Source organism: Macrotis lagotis, chromosome 1 (genome assembly GCF_037893015.1).
Source record: "Macrotis lagotis isolate mMagLag1 chromosome 1, bilby.v1.9.chrom.fasta, whole genome shotgun sequence".
Classification (NCBI taxonomy): domain Eukaryota; kingdom Metazoa; phylum Chordata; class Mammalia; order Peramelemorphia; family Peramelidae; genus Macrotis; species Macrotis lagotis.
This window is the reverse complement of record NC_133658.1, coordinates 802844009-802858045: the sequence shown is the minus strand read 5'-3', so window position 1 is coordinate 802858045 and position 14037 is coordinate 802844009. Positions and strand designations below refer to the sequence as shown.

At 42.1% G+C, this 14037-nt stretch overlaps 1 protein-coding gene across 6 annotated transcripts in view; it reads left to right on the top strand.

Annotated features, from left to right (window-relative positions):
- Nucleotides 1–13828, top strand: part of LRRC32 (leucine rich repeat containing 32) — a 49528-nt gene extending 35700 nt beyond the window's left edge. For all 6 annotated transcript variants that reach the window (XM_074216933.1, XM_074216932.1, XM_074216931.1 and 3 more), the window contains one exon: nt 6471–13828. In XM_074216933.1, coding sequence (XP_074073034.1) covers nt 6471–8399 — 1929 coding nt within the window. In that variant the 3' untranslated portion in view covers nt 8400–13828. The remainder of the gene's footprint in view (nt 1–6470) is intronic.
- Nucleotides 13829–14037: the final 209 nt, after the last annotated feature.

Genomic DNA, 14037 nt, shown 5'->3' with positions numbered 1-14037 from the left:
AAAAACAATTTCTAAAACTGAATTTAAGTGACTTGCCCAGAGTCACATAGTCAGTGACAGATGGAATTGAACCATTGCCCTCTCACCCCCGATTCAGTACTCCTTCTGCTATTCTTGATTTATTAAGAATCCTAGTCTCCTTTGATTTCCATTCTTGGCCCAAATGTAAGAGACAGAATAGGAGCCAAGTCAAAAATTCTTTTCCTTTTGAAAAAGAAAGTCAAAAAAAAAAAAAAAAAAAGAAAGTCACAGTTTGAACCTTTTCATAGTGGCTGGGTTGGGGGCAGAGGAAAAGGGTCCCATGTTTGGAAGACAATCATTCCTTTCCTGTTGATCCACTCGGCCTCCGACGTCACTTCCTGAAGTTCACCACACGCAGCAGTCGGCCCTATAAATAGATTTCCTGGAAGCCACCCCTGGGCTTTTCACTGGATCCCCAACAGAGCCGGGACCACCTGCTGGAATGGCAATTAGCCTTTCCATTCACGGCAGCCTCCCTCTACTCAGCTTAATGTCCTGGAGCTCTGGATCTCAAAGGCAGAACCCCAGACCTGGAGAGAGGGGGTAACATAGAGCACTGAAATGGGAGCCGGAGGCCTAGGCTTGAGTTCTGGTTTTGTCCAGCAAAATACTTTTCTTCTCTTGAACTACTGCTTATATTTCAAGGCTCTTCCAGGTCTAGACAGTGTCCTAAATTCCGGTAGTCCTAAGACTCAAACGAATCCCCTAGAAAGTGAGCATTATCCTGGGAAAGCTTGGGGTGATCACCCATAAACTCTTACTTGGCATTGCTGGTGCCTAAAGCCCAGGGAATCTTTATTCATCTGGAAGTAAAGATTTGAGGGTGTCGATTCACACTCCTGAATATGGAGGGTCAAAGCTAAGTGGACCACAGAGGATGAAAGAGGCAGCATTGGACTAGGTAGTGGAAGAGCTCTGCTTAGACTCAGGTGATATCTGAGCACATCTTAATTCTGACATTTAAACTCTGACTCTCAGTTTTACTAACCTGTGAAATAGGTCTAATAATACTATGGTCCTTATCTCTCAAGACAATTGGGAAACTCAATGATATGTTTTTTTTAAAGTGCTTTACATACCTTCAAGGGTAGCACAAATGTCACTGGTCATTCTCAGGGGGTGTTATGGAGAGAGAGTGCTGGACCTGGAGTCCAAAGACTGTGGTTGAGTCCGGACAGTGTGACCTTGGGTAGGTCATTTCACTGCTCAGTATCTTCTGATGATTGTCAGTCTCTATTAGTTAAATGAGTTTTCACTTTAGGAGTTCTTTACATTAGTAAAGTTATAGTCCTAGACCAAAAGCAAAATGTTTAATTGCTTAACTTCACAGAGTTATAGGGAGGGAAGCATTTTGCTGGCCTTAGTTGTTGCAAGGATCAATGAGATAATAATAATAATAATAATATATAGATATATAATATATTATATATAATATAATAATATATAATATATAAATATTATATATATATAGTATTTTCAATTGTAAAAAACCCTTTATAAATGTAGTGGTGATGGTGGGAGTGGTAGTAGTGATAGGCGTGGTAGTGATAATAGTAAAAGAGTCACATAGGCTAGGCAGATTTGGAAGGAGTGAGAGCTGTGCTGTTGGAGGGAACAACAAAGCTAATGAAGTCACAGATCCAGTGGAGAATCTCAGTTCTTTTAAGTCAACAGGAAGGTTTTGGCATGGAGCTTGGTCATAGGGTGTGTGTGTGTGTGTGTGTGTGTGTGTGTGTGTGTGTTCCAAATTCATTTGTTTATGTGTGAAACACATGACAAATTACAGTCCTGCATCTGGAGGTGAAGGTCCCAGGGTCTTAGCCCTGATACTGGCTGACTACACCAGATGGTGCAAAGCCTGCAGATCATCCCAAGTGAGCCAAGAACTGGGGATGTTTAGCCGGAGGAAAGAAGATGGGTTAGGCAGACATGCTGGCCAAGAGGGTCAGTGAGGAGGGTTAGCTGGAATGGACCAGTTTTGTCCTTCCTGCTCCCTGGGTGGGGGGAAGAAGGGAGGAAGTTTTGAAGAGTCAATCTAAAGGTAGAATTGTCTGCCCAGGAGACAGTGGGTTCTCCCTCTCTGGAGGTCTCCCAGCAAAGGCTGAATGATTGTTTAATAGGAAAATGACATTGGCAGACCTATGCATTAAGAAGGAAAGGGGAATATGCTCTGTATCTTTAGCTCTGTGCTAAATACTTTACAATTATGTCTTCATTTCATCCTCACAATAACCCTGAGAGATAGGTGTTATTATTATTCCTATTTTACAGCTAAGGAAGTTGAGGCAGAGACAGCTTAAGTGACTTGCCCAAGGACACACAGCTAGTAAATGTCTGAACACAGATTTGAACTCAAGTCTTCTAGATTCCAGGTCCAGAGCCCTATTCACTATGTCAGCTAGCTGATTATGCCAAATAAGTAAAGGACAGGATAATGAGGACCTGACTTGGGATGATGACAGTGGGAATAGAGAGGAAGGAAATGGTAGGAGAGATGGATTCGAATCAAGAGGACTTTGGTAAGTGTTTGATCTTTGGGTATGAGGGAGAAGGCAGAGTTCAAAATGATTCTGAGATTTTGAGCCTGGGTTACTTGAGAGTGGAAACAGAAACAGGGAATATAGGAAAAGAAGCAGTTTTGGAGCTAAGGGATCTTAAAGGTTGGCAGCTAAGTTTCTCAGTAGATAGAGTGCCAGACTTAGAGATAGGAATACCTGAATTCAAATGTGACCTCAGAACTCACTAGATGTATGTCCCTGAGCAAGTCATTTAACCCTGTGTGTCTCAGTTTCCTCACTGAAGAAGAAAATGACAAACTACATCAGGATTTTTGCCAAGAAAATCCCAAATGGTAGTAAAGAGTCAGTTATGATCAAAACAACTGAACAATAAGAGCACCTTATAAGTTAGGGAAGTCATCCTGCTGAATACCTCCCATACACTCAACCCCATGTTAGGCTCTTCCTAAGTAGAAAAGAGATGGTGCAAGTAGAAAAGAGAAGTAGAAAAGAGAAAAAGAAGACTTATCACCTACTCCTAGAAAGAGCTTATTTTTGGTCACATATATAGAATAACCCAAATTAAAGAACCTTGGACAAGTCACTTGGTGTCCTCTCTGTGCCTCAGTTTTCTCATTTGTCAAATGAGAAGATTGGATTAGTTAATCCTTGGGGCATCACAGTGCAATGGGAAAAGCCCTGGCTCTGTAATCAAAGTAACTGAGTTAAAATTCCAACCTTTGTCACTTAAAAGCCTATTGGACCACCTCAGCCCAAATCACTCCCTCCCTGTTCCTCAATTAGCTCATTTGTAAAATTAAAAGATGACTTTTAAGATTACTTCTAGCTTTAAATAATTGATGCTATGATCCTTTTTAATTATGAAACTCTATGTTCTCTTTCCCAAGGTCCATTCCAGTTCTGCCATTCTATGTTTGAAGGTCACTTCCATCTATAATATTTTTTGTTCTACTTAAGGGGAGTAACCAGAAACCACTTCATGTGAAAAAGACTTAGAAGTCTTAATGGATGACAAGATTGATTTGAGCTAGCAATGTGATTTGATAATGAAAAATGCTAATGAAAGCTAAGATTATACTAGTATCAATCAATCAACTAGCCTTTATTAAGCACCTACTTGTGCTAGCACTGTTAAGTTCTGAGGATATAAAGAAAGGCAAAGCACAATACTTCTAGTCTCTTCTCTCAAGGAACTCCCAGGACAACATGCAGACAACCACAGACAGAGAAGTTATAGACAGGATAAACTGGGGGTATCACAGAGGGAACACATTAAGATGAAGGATCACTTCAAAAGACTTCAAGTAGAACACTTCAGCTGAGACTAGAAGGAAACCAGAGGTAGAGGTGAGGAGGGTTAGAATAGCCAGTCAAAACCCTTGAAATGGGGAGATGGGAACTATATTTGAGGAAAGTCAAGAAATTAGGACTAGAGCAGGAGGGATGCTAGCCCTGCTCCCACCCTATGTTGCTCTAGTAGGGTCTTATCTATAATAATCTATCTAATTTGGGGCAATATTGGCAAGAGCATGTCAACTAGAAAAATAATATAGAGATTTGTGTGATTAATTCAAAAATCAATTGAGAAGAACCATGGATATATAGCCTGGTGAGGAAAATATGGGATGCCTACCAATATCTAAGGGGTAAACCACAAGAGGAAGGACGGAAGCTTATTCTGTGATGTTCCTGAGTTTAGAATTAAGACTGGGTGAAAGTTTAACGATGTAGATTCATGCTTCATATAAGGAAAAATTTCCCATTTGAACTGTCCAAAAGTGAAATGGTTTGTTTTGGGGAGCAGTGAGTGCTTTGTCACTGGAGTTATTAAGCAAGGAGGAATGTTGTCCATTAGAATGTAAACACCTTGATAATAGGGACTGTCTTTTGCTTCCTTTTACATCCCTAGCATTTAGAACAGCTCTGGGGATATAAGTAGGTATTTAGTAAATGTTGATTGATTGATAGAAGTTATGATAAGGGGAGGAGATGATCCAAGTGACCACTGAAGTCTACACCAGACTGTCTATTTCCAGGACTATTAAGGTCCTCCTCCAGTTCTGATCTTCTAAAATTCTCGTATTCTCCAGGGAGAAACCCTCACCAACTCAGTCTGGGCTCTCAGTACATAGTAAGGAGAGGCACTTGGCTCATAGAGAAGGGTGAGGCAAGCAGAACAGAGCAAGGATGATATTACATCTGGAGAATGTCAGTTATGAGGGGAAAGGGTAAGGGGCCTCAAGTTTTGCTCCTTGGAATGGGAATTTGGAAACAGCTAATAAGGATATATGAGAGGCTAAAATAAAAACTGGATGACTGGAAAAAATGTCTTATCTTTCCTTCTTATAAATACTTTGCCTCCACTGACATTAGCTGAAGTAAACCTATAAATGTAATAGCATTAAACAAGGGGAAAGCAATTACCTGGGAAGAGGTGATGGTGTTTATGAAGATACAAGAAGTTGGATGTCTGACTCAAGGTATTTGAGTAATTAGAGGTTACCTATGTGTAGATTTCTAGAATGTTAGAGTGGGGAGGGCTCTTAGAACACAGAATGTCAAAATTGGAAGGGACCTTAGAACATAGAATGTCAGAACTGAAAGGATCCTTAGAACAGTATTAAAGCTGGAAGGAACCTTGGAACACAGAATGCCAGAGCCAACTTCAGAGCTGAGTAGGACCTTGGAACATAGGATGTTAGAGATGGAAGATTGATGTCAAGACTTGAAATGACTTTGGAACCCACAGTGTCAGGGATGGAAGAGTCCTTAGAACAATGTCAAAGCTGGAAAGGATATGAGTCAATGGCAGAGCTGGCACTTGAACTTAAATCTCCTGGTTCCCATTCTCCTTTATAGCATCAACATTGCAGATCTGCATTGTCCACATGTAGCACCCAGACACTTGGCCCTGTTGTAGTCCTGGCTATTTTTGGTGGACCTCCAAGAAGTTCCTGACCTTGGAGAACACTCATACTGGTTGGCTAGACTAACATAACACCCATAGAGAGCTCAAGGATAATATAGGATGTGATTAGCTGTGAACCCGACACCCAAATTCTTTGTAGTCATCTGAGACTAGAAGAGGACGAAGAATCCACACTTGCCAAGTAACAATAACAACAAAGCTACAAGTACAGATGCTGCTTTACAGTTTATAAAGCACTTTCCTAGCCATTTTCTTCTTATAAAACAGATGATAATGATGTGTACAATGGGGAATTGACAGGATTAATTTGAAGAAAATATAGTGCTCATCATTGTTATCAGAAAGGCAGCATGATGTAGTGAATGAGGTCAGGGTTCAAGTTCTGCCTTTGACATAGGCTAACTTTGTGACCCCTGGGCAAGTCATTGAACAGCTTAGTACTCTCAGTCAACTCTCTTAAGAGTATATATCATAAATGATTGTTCAGGTCTAGAGAGGGGATTTTCTCATTGGGAAATCTCTATACCAGTATAGTAACTACATAGACATGGAAATGGGAAGACCTGGATTTGAAACCCACTTTAAAAAGTTACTTACTGCCTGTGTGACCCTAGGCAAGTCACTTAACCTTTCTAGGTCTCAATTTTTCTCATATGTAAAATTAAGGGAGTTAAACTCAATGAATGATCTTTAAAATGGCTTTGAATTCTAAATCTATGATCCCTAACTATGTATGTTTAGATGAATGTATATATCTTCAAAAGAGCTTCATGATTTATGCAGATGAGGAAATTGAGGTTCAGGATTTTCCCAAGGACATAAAACTATTAGGACCTAAAGCTAGGACCTAAACCCGTGTTAGAGTCTGTCTTCAGTTCTGATTCTCTTTCTGTTACACTAAGAAACTTCCTTGAGTACAACCAGGTCTGCCATCTTTGTCTCTGGCATTCCCAGGAGAACTTCCAGCTCATAATGCTCCAGTGTTCTCTCCCCTTCACTAGGTGGGCATGGAGGTCCTGTGCCACAGCCGAGGACTCCTGCAGATCCCTGCAGTCCTCCATGCAGACAGCAAGGCCCTTGACATGTCTCAGAACCAGCTGCAGAGCATCCCGGAGACCCCATTGATCTTTTACACTGCCCTCCAACGCCTAGACCTAAGCTCCAACCAGATCAGTTTCATTCAGCCTGGGATTTTTGCCAGTCTGTCTCAGCTCAAGCACCTCAACCTGGCCCGAAATCGCTTGGGACGGGCATCCTCATACAATGTCAATGGGGGCATTGGGCGCCTGCCTCGAGTGACCACCTTGGACCTCTCAGGCAATGGCTTGTACAATAGTATGGCTGAGGCCTTCCTGGAGGATGCCCCTGACCTGCTCACTCTCTCCTTGGCAGAGAACAGCCTGACCCGAATCTCCCGTTGGACTCTGCAGGGAGTGCCAGCTCTTAAGGAGTTGGACCTGCATAGTAATGTGATCATGGATATTGAGGAGGGAGCCTTTGATGCCCTGCCCCACCTTGCTCGCCTTAACCTCTCCATGAACTCCATCACCTGCATTTCTGACTTCAGTCTCCCTCAGCTGCAATTCTTGGATTTGAGCCGCAATAGCATAGAGACCTTCCAGACTGCTACCACAGACCAGGAGTACCAGCTCTACTGGCTTGATTTGCGTGAGAACAAATTGGCGAGGTTCCCCGACCTGCCCAAACGCAACCAGCTCATTTACCTGAATGTATCCAACAACCTGATCCAGATGCACCCCACTTCCTCCCTCAGTGATGGGGTTCCCAGAATGAAAGATTGGCCCAGTGAACCCCATCTGGCCTCTGAACTAAGTGGAAATGATAGCTCCATGGCTCTCTCCCAACTCTTGTTCTTGGATCTAAGCTACAATGAGATTGAGGCCATCCCAAAAGGATTCTTTGACCCCATGACTTCCCTACAGTTTCTCAACCTCAGCAGAAATTGCCTCCGTACTTTTGAGGTGCAGCAAGAGTACTCCCTCCCCAGCCTGGATGTCCTGGATTTGAGCCACAATGACCTTCAGGGTTTCTCAGTGGGCATCCATGGTCTAGCTAGTCTACGGCAACTCTACTTACAGTACAATGCCCTGGCAGCCTTACCAGCTCTCACATTTGCCAGCCTCCCTAAGATCCAGCAGGTGGACCTACAAAGGAACTGGATCCATCTCTGTGGGACCTCCCAGAACCTAAAGGAGTCAACTGTCTCAGGTTGCGTTGTCTTCTCCAGCATCCACACCCTTCAGGCCCTGAACCTGGCTGGAAACACCATGCAGACACTACCAGTAGGTGCATTCCTGCAGACCCCACTGGTTACTTTGGATCTTTCAGCAAATCCAGGGGTAGAGGTCATGCCTGGTGCTCTGGCTGGAGCACTTGAATCCTCCCTAGAGGTGCTTCAGTTACAGGGCAATGACTTGGATACCCTTCATGTTGACCTTCCGCGCTTCACACGGTTGAAGCAGCTCAATCTCTCAGAGAACCAGTTGAGCAGGCTCCCTTCCTGGACCCGGGAGGTCTCCCTTGAAGAGTTGGATCTGCAGAACAACAGTTTCAGTCACCTTGAGAGCCAAGATATGAGTGGCTTGGAGGGGAGCCTCCGTAACCTCTACCTGGCAGGGAATCCCCTTGCTTGCTGTGGCAACAGCTGGCTGACCTCTGTGATGCAGAGGGGGAGTGTGAACATTGTCAATCTCGAGAACCTGACATGCCAACATTCCAAGGACTTCAGCTCCCAGGAGGACGTCCTCTTCCTCCATGTCCGCCCTGAGGACTGTGAGAAAGAGGGACTCAAGAAAATCAATGTGCTCATCATCCTCATCTTTCTTGTAGTCTTGATTGTCCTGCTTATTGCGTTGGCTCTTTTTTATTACTTCTGCCGGCAGGAGTTTAACCATCATTTCAAAGCCTAATCCCTATAAGTATCCCCCAAGTCCCTGTTGCAGGGTCATTCTCACTTCTTGGGAAGAGAGATATATGGCTTCATGGAGGTCTCGTAGACTTTAGTCCAACCCTTCATTTTTAAAGTTGGGAAAACTTCAGAGAGGTTAAGGGACTTGCCCAAGGCTACATAACTAGTAAATATGAGGTCTAGATCTCCTGGATAATTGGAAACCATTTTCCTATTCCCAGCTAGTCATGACCTTTATTCATTCAACTATTCATCAGTTGTCTGTGTTCAGCAAATGTGGGGATCCTTAAGTCTGTTTTCTCTCTTTCTTCCCCAAACAAGTCCTTGAGGCCTCTTCCCTCACCATCATAAGATCATTTGAAGGGACTTTAGATGCATTGTAGTTTAACTTTTTCATTCTACAGATAAGTAAACTGAGGCTCAAGGCCATACAGGTCATAAGGTATAGAAATGAAGGGTGAGCAAGTTCTTTCCCACTGTAGCATACTACCTCTAGCCTAACATGAGACAGCCAAAGTCATCTTTAAGAGAGAGCTTGAATAAAGGCATTCCAAGGGAAATTATATACTCCTTAGGACCAGAAAAGTCACCTAGGGAAAAACTCTGTAGAATTTATCTTGAAGCAAAATAATTGTTTCAATAGGAGATGAATGAGAAATCCCCAAACTACATTCTTCTTTGATCTGAAAACAAACACAGAAATCACAAGCTGAGGTTACTGCAAGATAGTCTTAATAGAAGAAGATAATAGAAGCCTCCTTCCTTCCCCAAGATAGGGGATGTCAGAAAATATGAATGAGGCTGTCAGAAAATATGGACTGCTAAAGACTCTAGGACAGATAGCATTATGTAGGGGAGGTACCCTGGAAATAATTCATTCCTCTTCCCCATTTGTCAGATGACTAAGATCCAGAGAGAGGGAGAATTTGCCCAACATCACAGAGCTGGGCTAGGACTCATATTTCCTCCCTCCTTGGAAAGCACTCTTTCCTTAAACATGGATTAGGGGCTCACTATCCTCAGCTCCCTCCCAATGGAGGGGTTTTCAGAGCCAGCTTCCCTTCTCTCCTTGGGTCCAGGCCCCAACATTAGTCTATTGTGGAAAGCAAAATTAAGTGAGGAGATTGACTGAAGAAAGCTATATTATGTATCCCACAGCCAAATTGGTCCAATTCCTTGCAGGTCAACTTGTATTTTTCCATCCATTCTCCTGATGTATTTGAATAGATTTGAGAAGAATATTATATAGAGTTTATTGTTCCCATTTCACATAAGGGGAGACTGAGACCCATAAAAGGGAAGTGACTGGTCCAAGGTGAGTATGAGCCAGGACAGAAATTCAAATCCCAGTGCCATTTAGGGGGCAGATAGGTTTCCAATGTAGCTGAAGCATATGCCAAAGTACTTAGGGAAAGTAGTGAGAGCTAATGTTGGAAAAGTAGGATGCATCCAGATTGTAGAAGGCCTTGATGGATGGAGTGGAAGGCAAAGCTCTTGAACTTTATAATTGTCAGAGAAAATAGAAATACTTTAGCTTTAGGATTCTTAACCTGGTCTCTACAGAGTTCCAGGGGCCCAGGGAATCTTTGTGAACTTAGATTGGAGGAAAAAAATTCCATTCTTGTTTTCACTAAGCTCTCACTAAAATATAGCATTTTTAACTCCATCATTTTAAGGATGAAGAAGCTGAGGCCAAAAGGTGAAATTTTCCTTGGTAGCCTCAAGGGATGATTAGTTCCAGATCCTAATTAATCCAGATGAATAGGCTTATATTTAATAAATAAGGATTGAGTCAGGGAAGATTTTCAGTTTATCTGCTGCTTCTGGAATCCTCTGTCTATTGATAAATTAAGGGGTTAATTATAGATTCTCCCAATCTGTTTTTTCTTCCTTCTCTGGTGTCCAGTGCAATAATTTAGCTCTTGTACCCTTAATCTTTCTCCTGATAATCAGTAACTCTGGGTAGAGTTTTGAGCCATGGGCTTGGTGGGGGAGGGGCCATTGCCACTTTAAGCACCCACATTGGCTACCCAGGGTGACTCCTCTCTTCTAGGCAGGACTAGGAGTTACAGTGCCCCTGCTAAGGATGTTCAGGGCCAAGTCCAGTGGAAACTCTTCTGTCCTTACAAGCTCCCTAAACTGGGGTGATGGAAACTGGCAGAAATCTGGGAGTGAGGCAGTATTGGCAGAGTCTGAAAGTAGTTAGGGGCAGCAAGAGGGACATGGGGGCGGGATTAGAAACATTTGGTGTTCAAATGGAATGTAGGCAGAAAGTTGGATTTGAAGGGGGAAATGTCTAAACACCATTTTCTTCAACTTACCTCCCTTTCTTTCTATGGAGCATGCCACCATTCCTTTTCTTAGGGCTTTCATTACTGTCTCCCTAAATGTATATCTATCTCCCTTTCTCTCTCTCTCTCTCTCTCTCTCGCCTCCTTCTATTTCCTTTCTTCTACTATTCTGTCTTCATTCTCTCTTACTCTTCCACTACTGTGTCTCTGTCCATCACCTTCCTCCATCTCCTCTTCCCTCCCTCCATCTCTTCTGCCCCCCTCTTCTCTCTCTGCTCTTCCTCCATCTTTCTCATCTTTGTTTTTTCTTTCTTGTTTCTCTATATCTCTTTCTCCTGATATTTGTTCTCTATCTACAGAGCAGTCAATTTGGTCCCTCTACTGGTAAGTTGGACCAAGGGTCAGGGGAAGAAGAGAAAACAGTCAAATCAATCATGTGTCATTTCCATGAGAATGGTCCATCCCATATACATAAACTGATTAACTTTTCATCAATGTGGTGAAACCCTGAGTTGTAGGTCATTTGAGTGGTTTTGACTTTAGAATTCAGTATATAAGAATTGGGAGGAAACTTAGAGACAGTTTAGTTGAATTTACTCAAAATGAGGCTCAGAGATGAGCTATTTGCCCAAGATTGCATAGTGAGATATTAAGCTTGAAGAGTCTAGGTCTCCTTAATCCCAACTCTACTTAATGGAAGCTTATAAAACTCGAATATTCTGGAACTGTCTGGCTTTGGGGAAAATGTCAAGGACCATAGGAGCTAAAGAGCAGGTCCTTACAAAGAATGATCACAATAGTATAGGATGAAGACACTCCTCAACTCAAGCCCACCATAATCTAGTGTAAAGGAGAAGGTTCTCCCCACTTCTAACTCATTGTATCTCATCATAGCTTGGGAGATGTTAATGATGATGTTTGTCCTTCATTCTTTAAGAACACCATGACATCAAGAAGGTAATGCCTTGATAAGTATGTGAATTGAATTAGAATGAGGGGCTATCTGTGCTAAGTCACCAGTCTTACTTTCTCTTCTGGATATACGAATCAGGATAACTGGAGATGGCCCTGAATGCAGGGCAATCAAGGTTAAGTGAGTGGCCCAAAGTCACTCAGCTAGTAAGTGGAGTCCTCCTGACTTCAGGGCCAGTGCTCTTTCAATAGTGCTACCCAGTTGCCCTTAGGGAATGTTAATATCTTAACAATGTGTTAGCATCCTATGATCCTTTAATGAAGTGTGAACACCTGTTTCTGAGTCAGGAAAGATAGCCATTGCTTGAACTGAAGACTGGCCCATGATCCTAGATAATAAAGCCCAGAGTTAGTGAGATTCACATAAATGAAGATATGAGGCAGCAATCTTTTACTTCTTTAGAGGGAAAGAGGATTGCCAGATGTTCCACTTCTGGGGGCTGCTTACTGGCCTCACTGATCACCTCTTTGAATCCATGTCTATCTGGAGAGTTTGTCTCATCTCTCTGCTGGATATGGCTTAGAGACAATGACAATTCTCCTCTCCTCTGATCCTGGGCTGCCTAGATCTCTTGAACTGACCCTCTATTGCTAAATTGGGTGTTTCCTACTGGGTAAGTGGTTCTGGTGCTAGGCTGACTCTATTGAATGATGGCAGAAGACAGTAGGAGTAGAAGGAAGGGAGTCCCCTCTTCTTCACAAGTCTATTAAAGAAAGATCTTTACCTTTTGCAAAGGAATCACTGGGTGTTAGCACAATTTTTATCCATTGAGCATTGACATTTCACCTATGGATTCTTATCACACTTGGAGAGAAGCCTTATCACTCTCTACTTCGTTTTCTATGTTCTGCTTCAGTCAAACTCTTAGGCTTTCAAACACTTGCCAGTGTGTCTTTGGTTGGCTTACATTCCCTCTAAACTTTAGTCTAAAGTATTGATAGTCATGTTCTACCATTTTCTTAGTGCTCTATCCAGACCATGGACCAACCAATATGGGTCATTATCTTCCTCTCTTATATTGTAAGTTTTCTGAGGACAGCTTGGAGAATCCCCAAGCCTCCCTGAACCATCCAATCAGTAGGAGTGATGGGCAGTGCATAAAAAGGGCAGGGATGTAAGAAATGTAAGGTTATGGTACCTATCTGGGAATTCCACTTTCTTAGGAAATAATCAATATGCAGCATATACACCCCAAGAGTTCTAGAGGTTGCCTTTCCAGCTACGAATAGGCACCTGTTGAACCAACCAGTCAGTAATCTTGGATAGGCCTATTCATGCTCAATATCGGGTTCAATAAAATGTCAAATGTCCATTTAAAATGTTAGACTACCCCAAGCCAATCTGTCTATACTAACAAATAAGATCAGATTTTAAGGAAAAAAAGATTTATCATTTTAATCTTGAATAAAGAGTAATTGAACATTGAAAATGGAAATTAAATGATGTAAATGACTTTAAGACTGATTTTATTTTCATTCAGAATATTAACTGATGTAAATTAATTATCATAACAAGGAGACCAAAAGGACCCAGAAAATTTCTACTTGTACCCTTAAATTATCATGAAAAAGAAAGAAATTTGCAGCATATATAGAGGACCCTGTTTGTTAGACCTTTGAAAGAACATGAATATGAATCATACAGAATGGAGCATAAATGGCTGGATTTGGAAATGCCCTAATTAATAAGATGATATCTATGTGAGTATTTGAGAGTCCTGGAATGCTCTTTTCTCCAATATCTGCCTTTTGAAACCTTTCCATTATTGCAGGACTGCTTAATTACCTCACCTGCCCTAAAACTTTGCCTGATCCCATCTGCCCACCTCCCCACCAAGTGGAAGTGATCTCAAGAGAGCTAATTTTCCTCAGGACCCCACAGCCTGGTGTCTGCCTCTCCTACTACCCCTCATCCCAAGACATGAGCTACTTGAAAGCAGGAGCTTGATGTTATTTTTATCAGTGTTCCCCCACCTTTACTCCCACCATGCCTAAGACAAGGCTCTGCACCCAGTAGGTGCTTAAGAAATATTAAGTTGTACTGAAATGAGACTCCCATCTCCTCAGAGGGAAATCAAGGCAGGCAGTCCCTCCCTTGGCTGTCTGTGACATGTCCGGCTGCCTGGTCTATGCTGTCTCTCCAGATGCCATATAAACACTACAAGATGCTGCTATATATATATATATATATATATATATATATATATATATATATATATAATCATCCTATAAGAATTTTATATGAATTGTATAGAAAAATTATGTGAATATATTAAAAGATAATTTTGAAATACTCATTGACTTTCTGTTTCTTACAAGAAAGAAATTGTGTTGTGCCTCTGCCTGATGCAAATTGTAAAAAGGTAATGGGGGTAT